This window comes from Urocitellus parryii, chromosome 1 (assembly GCF_045843805.1).
Source record: "Urocitellus parryii isolate mUroPar1 chromosome 1, mUroPar1.hap1, whole genome shotgun sequence".
NCBI classification, from domain to species: Eukaryota; Metazoa; Chordata; class Mammalia; order Rodentia; family Sciuridae; genus Urocitellus; species Urocitellus parryii.
Genome location: NC_135531.1, coordinates 275,299,053 through 275,312,471, shown reverse-complemented (window position 1 = coordinate 275,312,471; position 13,419 = coordinate 275,299,053). Strand labels below are relative to the sequence as shown.

Below are 13,419 nucleotides of genomic sequence, written 5' to 3'. Positions count from 1 at the left end.
GGAAAGAATGAGTGGAGAGAGAGCTGGAAGGTGGAGAACAGGAAGGGAGACCAGGACCCCCGAAGAAGATGGGGAGAGATCAGCACTGGGGAAAGGAGACTCTTCTCTCTGGAGGCAGAAGAAAGCAGAGGCAGGTCAGAGGCCAGAAAGAAGGGAAGCTGTGGAGTCCACGCCGACAAGCTTAGTCTCTGCAAAATGGGAGATAAGATTGGAAGATTTACAGTGAGCAGTACAGGAAACAGATCATAGAACGTGATCAAGGCAAAGGCAGGAAGTCAGTAAGGCCAGTGTGGTCCACTAGTGGGCCGAGCCAGCATGCATGAGGACACTGTCCACCACGTTCTGCAATCTGACTGTAGGGAAGAGAAACACCTAAGTGGGATAGCCACTTAGGTGGAGATGCTAAAGGACTCAGGGCATTTCAGGTGTTATGGATGCTACTAAGGGTTTAGACCCTGCAGTTCAGACAGCAGACAATCAAGTACTGCCAGCAAGGGATAGAGGCTGGATGGGAAGAGACAGGTGGTAGGAGGCCCCAAATAGTGCTGGGTGTTAGTCAACCTTTTGTTGCCATGACACAATACCTGAGAAAATCAATTCAAAGAAAGATAGGTTTGTTTGGGCTCATGGTTTCAGAGGTTCCAGTGCGTGGCTCCTTGGCCCTGAGTCAAGGCACAACTTCAGGGCAGGAGTCTGTGGCGGAGCAAAGCTGCTCTCCTCTTGGCAACCAGGAAGTGCAGGAGAAGAAGCAGGAGGGTTCCAACCACCCCATCAAGGACACGCCCTGAGGGACCTCTCTTCCTTCCACTGGGCCCTACCTCCTAATGTTCCCATCACCTCCTAACAGCAACCAGCCGGTTTACACATGAGATTTTGGGGAATTCCCAGATCCAAACTGTACCCCGCAGAGGACAGATTCACCAAAACTTGGAAGACTCAAGGCTTATGAATGAGCTGACTCCTTAAGAAGGTAGGGAGGCTTCCTTCAAGAAAGAAGGGTGATGTCAGAGAGGTGATGGTCTTGGGGAGGAGCAGGTGTCCAGCAGTCATGGCAAGAAGAAGAGAGGGCCGAGTGTGTAAAGTACAGTGAGCCACAGTCAACTCCTTCACTCCATCGAGTGGTTCTCCAGTTCAGTGTGTGAGGGGCAAAGAGTTTATTCCTATTTTTTAAGATAAAACTTAAGACACTGTATAGAGAAACAGGCAATAATTAAGTTTATCAAAAACTTGGAGGGTTTTGGGAGTGTAGATGAGTGGTAGAGCACTTGCCTAACATCATGCAGGAGCTCTGAGTTCAATTCCCAGCACCACAAACAAAACAAACAAACAAAGGCTCGGAACACTCTCTGGGCAACCAACCAGAATGGTCTCACAAGGTGCTCTAGGCCCTCCCACTTGTAATTTCAAATGAGACCTGATCCCGTCAGCTTCCAAGTTCCCTTGGCCAAATGTGGCGTTGGCTCTGGCGGAAGAGGTGGTATATACATGTGTGGTTAAGAACATAGATTTTTAATGGGTTAATATTGGGACTGCAGTTTTATGAAACTTTGGGAAAACGAACTTGTCCTCTCTGAGAACACTTATAGGCTATATGGTCTTACATCATGACTGCCTAACTCTGCTACCTGTGTGAAGGTGGTACACATATTGCATTCCAAGAAAACTTTATTTATAAGATATGGGGCTGGTCAGATTATATCCATGCCAAAGTGTGTAAACTGTTGAGAAAAATGAGACAATAATATTGTTTGACTTTCAGGACTAATTTAAGAATTAAACCAGCTATTCCCAGAATAAACAATACATGGAAAGTGTTATTATCATTTCTAAGGTTTAGCCCAACACAGTCTGTGACCATGGATGGATCTATGGCTCCAAAACTTTTTGAATGGCAGAACAGATTCCCCAATTGAAAATAATTTTCTTGAGTGAAAAACTATATTTGAGAGAACATAAGCAGGAAACAGGGAGTCTTCCATAGCTGCCCACCCTGAGGTCTCCAAGTAGCAAGGGCAAATTATTGCTGCCCCAGTGTGCAGATGATTGCATTTCAAAGGAAAATAAATGTGAAGCTAAGGTGCCTGTTTTACTTTGCAACATGACTTAATACTATTGTGGTTTTAACTGCAGGTACAATTGATCTATGGCCTGGTGACACTTAGTTCCTGTAATGCTTTGTAAAGCCTAAGGACATTCATTTCAACTTGAAACCAACTATTCAGTATTGAAGAGCTTGAGCCAGGCACAGGATGGTCTCCTGTCATCTCAGTTACTTGGGAGGCTGAGGCAGGAGGACTGCTTGAAAGCCCAGGGGTCCAAAGCCAGCCTGGGCAACATGGTGAGAGTCTCTCTCTCAGAAAAAAAAAAACAAAAACAAAAACAAAAACAGGGAAGCGGGAGTGGAGTGGGGATATGGCTCAGTGGCAGAGCACTTGCACAACTCAGGTGAGGCCCTGGGTTCAATCAAAAAGTTTGGCTCATCTTTCACAGTCTGATGTCTTAACTGGATATAAAAGCTGTTATACTCAAACTCCCAGCAATGGAGCTCATGTTTTCAGAAGGATTGCTTATATTATTCTTTAGCATCTTATGAGCCATTCTGGAGAAAGAAATGAGGACGTATGGCCATCATGTACATGAAGCTCACAAAACAATGGCAAATGACACCTACTATACTGTCATTCTCCTCCGTTACCACCCCTTCCCTGAATGATCATCTCAGCCTAAATACTTGAGCCTACACAGTAAACAAAACAAAACAACAACAACAACAACAAAAAAACCTTTTGGGTTCTATATTACTGAGATTTAATGCATCTACTATGCCAGTCTGAAAAACATGGTAGAAGTTGTCATTATGTAAAATATATTATTCAGTTTATAAATTGAATATGCACATTTGCTCTGTTAATAAACTGTTGAGCTAGGGATGTAGCTCAGTGGTAGAGTACTTGCCTAGAAAGCAAGAGCCCCAGGTTTTGATCCCTAGCAATTCATTAAATAGAACTAAGTAGACAAATTCTTATAAAACTAACAATATAAATCATCAGAAAATATCAGCATTTTATGTTTATGATTACAATGGCAAAAGATAACAGAGAAGAAACATATTTGACTGAAAAGATGAGAAAGAGAAAGATGATAAAATGCTGCAGCATTTCACTCTGAAGTGCGGTGTCACCCACAAGCAGGTTTATTCATCTATGTGAAAGCTGTTAACAGAGCCAGGTCAAGACCATTGCTGCCTATAACTGACGGATGGGTTTGCAGGCGAGACTCAGAGGGAAGGCCTCGGGGGAGAAAAGGCACAGCATCCAGCACTAGGATGCTGCTGACGCAGGATGTTAGGCTGAAGACCATACTGTCCATATGCTGGCAAAACTAATTATAATCAATTAGTAAGGTACGCATATCATTAAGCCAAGTAATAATTGAAATAGTAACCTATATTATTTAAGCTATTATGAAACAATAGTCACTATGTTAACTCTTATCATTTAACTTTAGCATCTATTTTATATTTTTATATAGTATGTTACATGTAATATATGAAATGATTACAAATATAACATATATAACAAAACTATACCGTAATATTAGAATACGTGTTTTCAAAGGGCCATATTTGTGTTTCTATTGACTGATGTTGATGTTATGATGCATATCCATAAGCTTTCAGAATCCCGGTTAGTTGATAAAACACTATACAAGAAACTTAAGCTGCTGACATTTTTCATTAATGCTACAAATGAGTTGTAATTATATATTTATGTGTATATTATATATATATATTTAATTATATATTTAAGTGTACATATGATTATATGATTATATGTGTAACCATATATAATTATATATTTAATTATATATTTTTATATATTTAATTAATTATATTAATTATATTTATATAATCATATTTAATTATATTTAATTAAATTTAATTAGTTCTATTTAATTTAATTATATTTATACAATTATATTTAATTTAATTAATATTGTATATTTAATTATGTATTTATATTATATATTTTATATATTTAATTATATATCTGTATATTTACAATGACATACCAGATTGTGGTCACGTGTGCCTTCTCTTGGTACACCTGTAACACCCTGGCCATGAACGATGTGAAACCCTAGGGCGAGACCAGACGGAAGGAGCCACGCAAAACCTGCGACCTCGTGGCTCTGCAGGCTGCCACCAGCCTCCCTGCACCAGCCAGCAGACTCCTCCGAGATGGGAATGAGGCTGGGTGTCAACCAAGAAAACTGCTCTGTGCTTGGACTGAAGCATCATCTGTCAGGAAGCAGACTGTGAGATTTCATGGATGCCACTGGAAACCGAGGACTGGTGGACCTCCATCAGCAAGAAGCTCAGAAGCCTGAATAGAGGATCTCAAATTGGCATCTGGGCACAAGGGGACTGAGTTTTGAGAGGTGTAGATGAGGGTTAAAGTCTGATTTGAGGGCTGTAGGAGGCCCTGGGTGTGTGCCAGCATGTGTGTGCACACGTGTAAATCCAGTTTTATGTTAACGTGGTTTGGTTTGGTTGTTGTGTGTTTTGGATTTTTTTGTTTCTTTGTTTTTAAATCTGAGCCAGGCATGGTGGCACAGATCTGTCGTCCCACGTACTTGAGAGGCTGAGGTGGGAGGGGACGATGGCTTTAGCCCAGGAATTTGTGACTAACCTGGGCAGCATAACAAGATCTCCTCTGGGGTGGGGGGAGATTGTCATGGAGCCCTGCAGCCAGACCATTCCAGAAGACTCTGGTGGGGAGAAGGGCCAGAGCCCCCTGCCTCTGTACCATCCAGGAGACCCAGTGCATCCTGGGAAGCTCCTCTGGTCCAAGAGTCGTGGGGGAACTGGGAGAGAGGTGGGAGAGAAGGAAGACGGAGACCAGGCAAAGACACACACAAGATTATCTGCTGACAACTGAAGGCCATCTCTCCATAGACAGAGAGGGGCAAAACAGGCTTGGGGTTGGGGACTTTTATGGGGCAGGCTCAGGGATCAGACTTGGGTGGGCGCTAATGTGGGGTTAAGGGTGGGGTTGGTGTGAGGGAGTGGAGAGCCTTTCTCAGAAACGCCCTTGGACAGGAAAGTGAAATTTTTCTTAAAATGGCAGCTGTCACTTAAGATGGCCATCCAGATGCTAAGCCAGGACCTTACATTGCCCTCTTTTTTCTTTGTTATTGGGCCCCTTAAGGGACAGGGGTGTAGATCAATCTCCTGTAGCTTCTTCCTGCTGGGAAGGGGCTGAGTCTGGACCCTTGTCAGGGGGGCAGGGTGTCATTGAGGCCATGGTGAGGGTCAGGAGGTACTGGGCGATGCTGACTCCATACGGCCCATTTTTAGTGAGGGGTTGGACGTCCTGCCACAGAAGGTGGCTCACGGTTTGGTTAGAGATCGATCCTTTGAATCTGGTTTTGAATAAATCTAATGACCCAGGGGGGCAAGCTTGACCAAAGGTCTATGAAAGGAGAGAGGTCAGGAAAGGAAGTGCCCACTGCAGAAGGGGTTACTTAGCTGCCATCCTTCAGTTCCCATGGCAGTGGGAAGCTTTGAGGCCTGAAGGAGACTGGAGATAAAGGGGACATTAGTAATTGAAGTTCCCTTGGTGGCAAGGAATCCGGCTCTTTCCAAATAGCAGAGTGGGAGAGAAGTAGGCGGAAGGCGTATTTAGAGTCAGTGTAGACATTGCGTCCCGTAGACATTGACTCCCTTTGCCAAAGTGAAGGCCCTGATGAGGGCTACAAGTTCAGCCTGCTGATTGGACGTATTTGGGGGAGGGGAGCCGCTTCCACAACCTGGGTGAGAGAGACTGTAGCATCCCCTGCCCCAGGGACTCCCTCCCGAAGGAAGGAGGAGCCATCTGTGAACCATGAGCCTGTTGCCTGCAGCAAGGGGCTTCCTGTATGTGGGAGGGATGTGGAAGAAGCTCCTCCAGAGTTTGCATGCATGAATGGGTGAGAGGAGAAGAGGTAGAAGAGTCCTGAGGAGCGGGGAGGAGAGGAGCGGGGTTTAAAAGTGAGCACGGGTGGAAGGTAAGACTGGAGGGGATCTTGCACCAGGGAACCTGTAGAGAAAAGGCGACAGGGGGGTAAGGAATGTAAGCCCTTGTAGGTGAGGAGTTCCTTAAGGTGATGGGGAGCCAGGATGGTGAGTGAGGCCCCAAAAGTGAATTTCTTTAACTTGTTAATGAGTAGAGAGGCAAGGGGCCCATCCCCCAACAGTAGGCTCAAGACCTTTGGTAGAGAAGCCACAGGGCAAAGGTTGGCCCCAGCGTGTGTCCAAGGACCCCTGGAGCAAATCCCTGCTTTTTAGCCATGTAAAGGTGAAATGGGAGTGTGAGATCAGGGAGATAGAGAGAGGAAAAAGTTTTGAAGCCATTCTTCTGTGTTGTAGCCAGAGACAAGTTAATTGACACTTTTTTCCCCTTAGGCCTCTTATCAAGCCTGCTGAGTCTGTCCTTTGTATTTCAATGTTAGCTTCAGTGTGGCCTTGGCCAGGGAGATTGCTGCCCAGGGCTTTACAATGGAGGAGGGTTCTGGGTCCCTTGTTTGTCTAGAAGTAGGGTCTCTGGAGGAATCCAGAGCTTGAGTGGCAAGTAGTACATAGGGATTTCCTTCCATTTTCCTGAATGCTCTCGCAAAAGTTAGGAAGATTGGAAGGTCGAACGGGTCGATGAGCCTTTAGATCAGGAGCCAAACAGAACGGGGCTAAGGGGGTGAGGAGGCAGCCCAGAGGTGAGTCGCATGGGATTTGGGCGTTCCCCATGGCGGGTTGGAGTCTGGGACTGAGAGAAGGGAATCACCTGCTACTTCCCTAGTCCTGGGCTTTGCCTGAAGAGAGTCTTGGTGGCCTGGCCAGGGCTTTCATGAGCTCTGCTGAGGAGCTGAGTGAACTCACCAAGGGAAGGGGATTGGGAGTTCCCCGTGGCAAGTGGAGTAAACTCACCAAGAGGAAGGGATGGGCGAAAATCTTGGTGCTGGGCCAAGATCTAAGTTCTAGAGAGGAGGCTTGTTTCTAGGGAGTAGACTGGTGAGGAGGAGGAGAGGGGAAGGGCCAAGTCACTCACCCAAATGAGGCCAGAGCGTGGATGAAGAAGAAGAGTGCTAGGTGAATGGAAGAAGGTATGGGGTCATTGGCCTGGGCCTTCAGGATCCCAAAGCAGCTCACATCCCTGGAGGGGAGAGCAAAGCTGATAGGAGAACACGATCGAGTCCCTGGCACCAATGGGAGAAAAGTGGCGCAGGACCAATCACACACACACACACACACACACACACACCTGGGGTAGGAAACGGGTTTATTGTCAGGAGCCCGACGAGGCTGCTCTGCAAAAGGAGAGGGACAGCAGCACCAAGGAGGGAGATCGGGTGTTGTGATTGGGCAGAAAATGAAGGGGGTTCTGAAATGGATGTGAACGGGCTCGTGGTGTGAGTGACAGAAGGACTTGATACATCCCAGACAGTAGGGTCCACCTTGGAAGGGGTAATGGGAGGCACTGGCAGACGGAATAGGGGGTGGTCCTAAGGTCAGGGTGAGGATCAGAGGAGCATCGGGTGAGTCTGGATGGAAGCGAGTATGAGGGGAGAAGGAGAGCATAGCCCCCAACTTTGTGAGGATGTCCCTTCCCATAAGGGGAACAGGGCACTGTGGAATGACCAAAAAGGAGTGGGCAAAAATTAGAGATCCAAAAGTGCAAATAAGGCTGGGTGTCTGTAAGAGTTGGCAGTAGGTCCCCAGAACTCCTTGAGGGCTGAATATGTAGCCCTGGTGTCCAGAAGGAAGGAGAGAGGCCCACCTGAAGTACAGAGTTACCTGGTTTCCCACGGAGTGATGGTAGTGGTCGGGTGGTGAGGACCTGGGCCTCGTTAGTCCTCAGCGGTCAGTCCTGAGAGTCGGAAAGGGGAACCAGAAGGGCTGGATGGCCGGGGGCTGCTATGGGACCAGAGACAGTCAATGCCCCATTGTCCCTCCTGATGGCATTTAGGACAAGGGCCCGGAGGCTTTCAAGGCTTGGGACAGGTCCAAGCTTAGTGACTCATCTGACCACATTTAAAACAGGGTCCGGGCAGTCCTGAGTGACCCTACCATGGAGCAGTGGGACCAGGGACAGAGGCTGAGGCTAGGCCGATGGCTTGAGCCAGCATCTGATATTTCTGCTTCCAGACCTTCTTGTCTCTCCCGTTATACCCTTAAAGGCCACTCCCAGTACCTCAGCTTAGGGAGTCAGGGACCCCTCTTGAGGCACCTTAGTTTGGCCTTAATGTCAGGGAAACTCTGGGGGAAAAGGTAGGTCATTAGCCGTTGTCTCCCATCTGGAGCCTCGGGGTCCAGGTTGGTATATTGTAATAAAGCCTTGGTCAGGCGTCTGAAAATGCTGAAGGGTTTCATTCTTATCTTAGATGATTTCCTGGAGCTTTTCATAATTGATAGCCTTATGGGCTGCCTTTCTAAGTCCTGCCATGAGGCAAGTAATGAATTTCTTTCTACTAGTTACTCCTCCAAGATAATTATAATCCCAGTTGGGCTCCCGATCGGGGGCTGCTTCAGTGCCAATAGGATGGGCCGGGGAGGTCTGATGTACCTCATCAGCACAATTTCTAGCTTGCTCCCAAACTCGCCTACGCTCCTCAGGCAGGAGGGTGTTATACAAGATCATACGGACATCAGACAGAATTCAAACCCAGTGGAACGAAACTGAGAAGGCACTTACCTAGAGCGCCTCCCCCAGCCCCTGGCCCTGAATTCTCAGTGGGGACACCCAGCCACCTACTCGACCGTGGGCTGAGGTAGGATAGGAGGCAGGGGGACAGCTAGGGAGACATGGGAGGAAGTGACAGTAGCCATCACTTAAGTCCACTTTTACGTGATTTAAAACCCCAGATTTAAATTTCAATTCCATATACTTGGTTCATAAACAACACTGAAATCAATTATCAGACCTTATCGGTAGTCCATAAATAACTTCTCTCCTGACTTAGACCTAAAAAAAAAAAACACATAAACCAAAAGAAAACAAAAAACAGGACTGAGAGGGCTTTGCTCAACAAATAGGCTTTCCTGTGGTTTCTATTTTTAAGATCTGATGACTTCATCCCCATGTCACACTCTCCATAGAACCTTCAATGCCACACAAATGTCATCCTGTTAAAATTCGAAAAGCACAACGATGAAACCCCCAGGTGAGGAAATGAATAGAGATTTTTCTTCAAAAACAGAAAAAAAACAACCCAGAGATGTAATGATTTAGCATGTCAAGTGACGCACACAGAGGAGGCCTGTGTACCATAGATCTTACACGTATACACCTGTCGCTCGGGGGACTAGCAGTTCCTCGCCAGTGCCCGCGCCCTACCAACCCCGAGAACGTGCACACCTTGCATTGTCTTAAGAAAACCAGTTTGCCCCTCACTGTGACCCATCCTTTAAGTTCCTTTCTGATTTGCCAGAGGGGACCCTCACAGGCTGAGTTGAGGTCCACTCCCCTTTCAGGACCTCTGTAAGACCCCTGTCCCAGTGACAACCACCTCCTTTTCAGGACCGCTCTAGGACCTCTGACCCAGTGACAACTCAGATGACACAACACCAGGAAAAAATTCAAGAGTCCAGTCACTCGTTCAGATCTTACATACAATAGATATAATAAAACTTGCTGATGACCATTTATTGCTTGTTGATGTACAGCACAGTGTCTGTTCTGAGCACCGTCGGGGTTGGGAAGACAGAGACCTGCAAAGCTTCCTTATCTTGACCTCCTTGTTCCAGGGCCACAACCTGGTCCTCCGTGTAACAGGGGTGGTGGTTCCAGCAGGGCCCTGGGTGGCCAAGTTCTGCATTTGTGTACAAATCCTCTTTTCTTTTCGAAAGACCCTGAGATCAGTGGAACGTTGTTCTTAAGATTTGGACCCCGAAGAGAAGCACAGAGGTGCCTCAGAGCTTCCTGCCGGCAGCAAAAGGTGTCCCTAAAACAGCTGATTCTCTCCGAGGCTGTCGTGCGTTTGTTTCCTCTTGCGGAGCTGCCGCTGCAGCTGGAGCTTGTTGGTGAAGAACAGGTGTCTCCAGCCTATGTCCTCTGCCAGGGCCCTCATGTCGGAAGTGATGGTGTCACAGGAGGATTGCACTATCTGCTCCCACAGAATATCAGACGTGCACAGCTGCGGGTGGAGAGAGCCAGAGGTGGGTCACAGCACACACGGGCTAAGGCAAGTCATTCACTCACCCACATGGTCACCATCAAACCCCTGCTGCCTTCGTGTGCAGGAAGGTGTGTCGGGCACTAGTTCCACCTCAAGAGACAGCCTCTTGTTAGGTGCAGTGTTCCCAGCAACTTGGGAAGCTGAGGCAGGAGGATGGCCAAGTTCAAGACCAGCCTCAGCAACTTAGTGAGGCCCTAAGTAACTTAGTGAGACTGTCTCAAAAAAAAAGGGGGGGTGGGGCTGGCGATGTGGCTCACTGGTTAAGTGCCCCTGGATTCAGTCCCCAGTACCACCCAACACACACACACACACACACACACACACACACACACACACACACAGACTTGCTAATGAATTAAATCATTTGTACCAGGATAGAGAATTCAGGATGAGTTTTTTGGCTTGAGCAAAATTAGTGACGTCAATGACTGGGAAAAATAGGGCTATGAGAGAGGTCGACGTGGTGTAAATAGGTAAGTGTGTAGGGAAATCAAGAGATCTGGTCTGGTTTTGACCTGTTAAATTCAAAATGTCTGTAATATATCTAAGTGGGGTTACTGAGCTTGCAGTTAGATTCACAGTAAGGAAGGAGTCCAGCGTGGACTGGACATGTCTGAGGGTGCTCAGTGGCAATGGTATTTAAAGCCCTGGATCAGGTGCCATCCTCTCTGTGTGCCTGAAGATAGAGAAGATGGTCTGAGGAAGCTTTCCACGACATTCCACATGAAGCACCCAGGAAGTGGCAAAGTCCTCAACAAGGAAAACTGAGAAAAAAAGAAGATCTGGAAAGTAATCAAAATGTCAAATGCAACTGAAAAGTCAATCAAGAGAGGAACTGAGAACTGACTGCTGGGAGCTGGGATGGCTCGGCATTGAGCACCCCAGCACTCTCAGGCCCTGAGTCTGACTCCCAGCCCTGGGAACAAACAAACACTGAAGACCTGACTGTGTGCTTTGCAAGATGATGTACAACAGCAACTTTGACAGGCGTCAGTTCATTGGCACAGTGGGGACGAACATCTAGCTACAGAGTTCAAGGTAGAAAGAAGAGCAGAAGAGCAAGGACAGAGAACTCCTTAGAGGAACCTTGCTGGAAGAGCAGAAGGAGGAGTGAGGACTGCATTTCCATGCCCCTGTTCATGGAAGCTTCCACGGGCCCCAGGAAGATAACACTTAGGCAGTTATCAAAGGTGCAGCCCTTGTCTACGAGGCAACAAATATACCCCCATGCTTTTTTGCTTCCGTTGAACTGAGGATAGAATGCAGGGGTGAGGGGCTGGGGATGTGGCTCAAGCGGTAGCGCGCTCACCTGGCATGCGTGTGACCCGGGTTTGATCCTCAGCACCACATACAAAGACGTTGTGTCCGCCAAAAAAATAAATAAATAAATTATTTAAAAAGAAAAAAAAAGACTGCAGGGGTGATTTACCACTGAGCTACACCCCCAGCCCTTTCTATCTATCTATTTATTTATTTATTTTGAGACAGGGTCTTATTAAGTGGCTGATAGCTGATACTGGTCTTGAACTTGTGATTCTCCTGCCTCAGCTTTCCAAGTAGTTTCGATTACAGCTGTGCACCACCATGCCTGGCTACCTTCTCGGGTTTAACTCCCTCTTAGAAGACTGAACTTTCCCCTATATTCTCAAGGTACCAACACAGACAAGTTAACTAGCAAATATATTTGAATTCCAGCCCTGCCACTTAATAAAGTAATCCTGGATGTATTAAATTTCTCTGCGTCTGGCACCATATCTGATCCTCCATTTGGCCATCTAAATAGCAGAATATAGTGATTTAAGAACATCAGCAGGGCTGAGGATATAGCTTAGCGATGCAGCACCTGTCCCACATGTGTGAGGTCCTGGGTTCACTTTCCAGTACTGGGGAAAAAAACAAACAAAAAAAAAGTCAGCCTTGGAGTGAGACTGCTCCATAGCTGTCTCCATTGCTTCATACCTGTGAACTTCAACTCAGCTCCTATTGCCTCCTCTAAAAATCAGGACAAGAGAACCCCTACACATCCCACAGAGCTGCTATGAGAATTACCTCAGCTTATGTACTTTCAGAGCCTAGTACACAGTAGCCATTCAATAAACAGGAGTTACTGTGATGACACAGAAACAATAATAAACCTTTACTGCTGAGGGGATTATTGATAGCATATGTAAAGCCCCAGGAATATATACCATCAATGAGCAGGAAGGGGGGAGAGAACAGCATGCTACCAGAAGACACTAGAAAGAAAGGCCCCGAAGGCTGTTGGCTTCCAGGTGGAAATTCAGCCTTCAGTTGCTATGACTTGGAGTCTGGGAGGTCAGGAACAGCCATCAATTCACAGGATGGAAAATTAGAAGTCAAATACAAATACAGGTATGTCAGTGAGCCACATATTGGTGGACAATGACTAATGTGACTGATTCACTTTTGTTCACAGAATTTAAGACCAGGAAATAGACCTTCTTTTGTCCAATTCATCATGTAGATGAATTTGAAAGTGTGAAGTACCAAATCATCTGTCTGTCCTCCTTCCATCAAAGACAATCCTTTAGAACCTGTATTTGTTAGCCATGTGGGATGCCAAGAGAATACTGAAGAAAATAGATCCACAGTGAAAGAATTACAATGCAATGTGCTGATGATGGAATAGATGTAAAGATAGAATAGAACTAAAGAGCCCAAATCCTAAAAAAAAAAAAAAAAAAAAAAAAAGTAAGGTAAATTCAAACAAAGTCTTGTATCAATTACAATTTTGACCCTTATTTCAGAGAGTTCTAGAATGTCCAATCCCTGTAGATCATAGAGACCAGACTGAAGACAACTGGACTCACCCATACTGTCATAAGACACAGCCCCCATCACAGATGTTCCACTGAGCTACTAGCCCAAGCCAGTGGAGGGGAGGAGAGCATGCATGTCGAAGGAGCAGCACTGCAGCTCAGGCACAGGCCCCAAACACTGCAGAGGCCATGCTGGGTGGGAGGCCTCAATGCCCCTATGGAAAGCCAAACTGTCCTAGACTCTGGGATGAAAGCCTGCAATTGCCCCCCCCACACACACACACACATACATACCACCTATTCATGGGAGCTGAACTCTGTGCCTGCTTCTTCCCTGCTCTGCCTGTTGCTATCTCTGCCTGTCCTTCCAAACTGCAACGCCACGTGAATCCCAGAGATGATCTTCTCTAAGGGGGCCTAGCCGGCCCCT

The 13,419-nt window shown here is 46.7% G+C and overlaps 1 protein-coding gene across 1 annotated transcript in view; it reads right to left on the bottom strand.

Annotated features, from left to right (window-relative positions):
• Positions 1-9,975: 9,975 nt before the first annotated feature.
• Fbxo36 (F-box protein 36) overlaps positions 9,976-13,419 on the bottom strand; it is a 90,010-nt gene continuing 86,566 nt past the window's right edge. The window contains exon 4 of the mRNA XM_026396274.2: positions 9,976-10,167. Coding sequence (XP_026252059.1) covers positions 9,976-10,167 — 192 coding nt within the window. The remainder of the gene's footprint in view (positions 10,168-13,419) is intronic.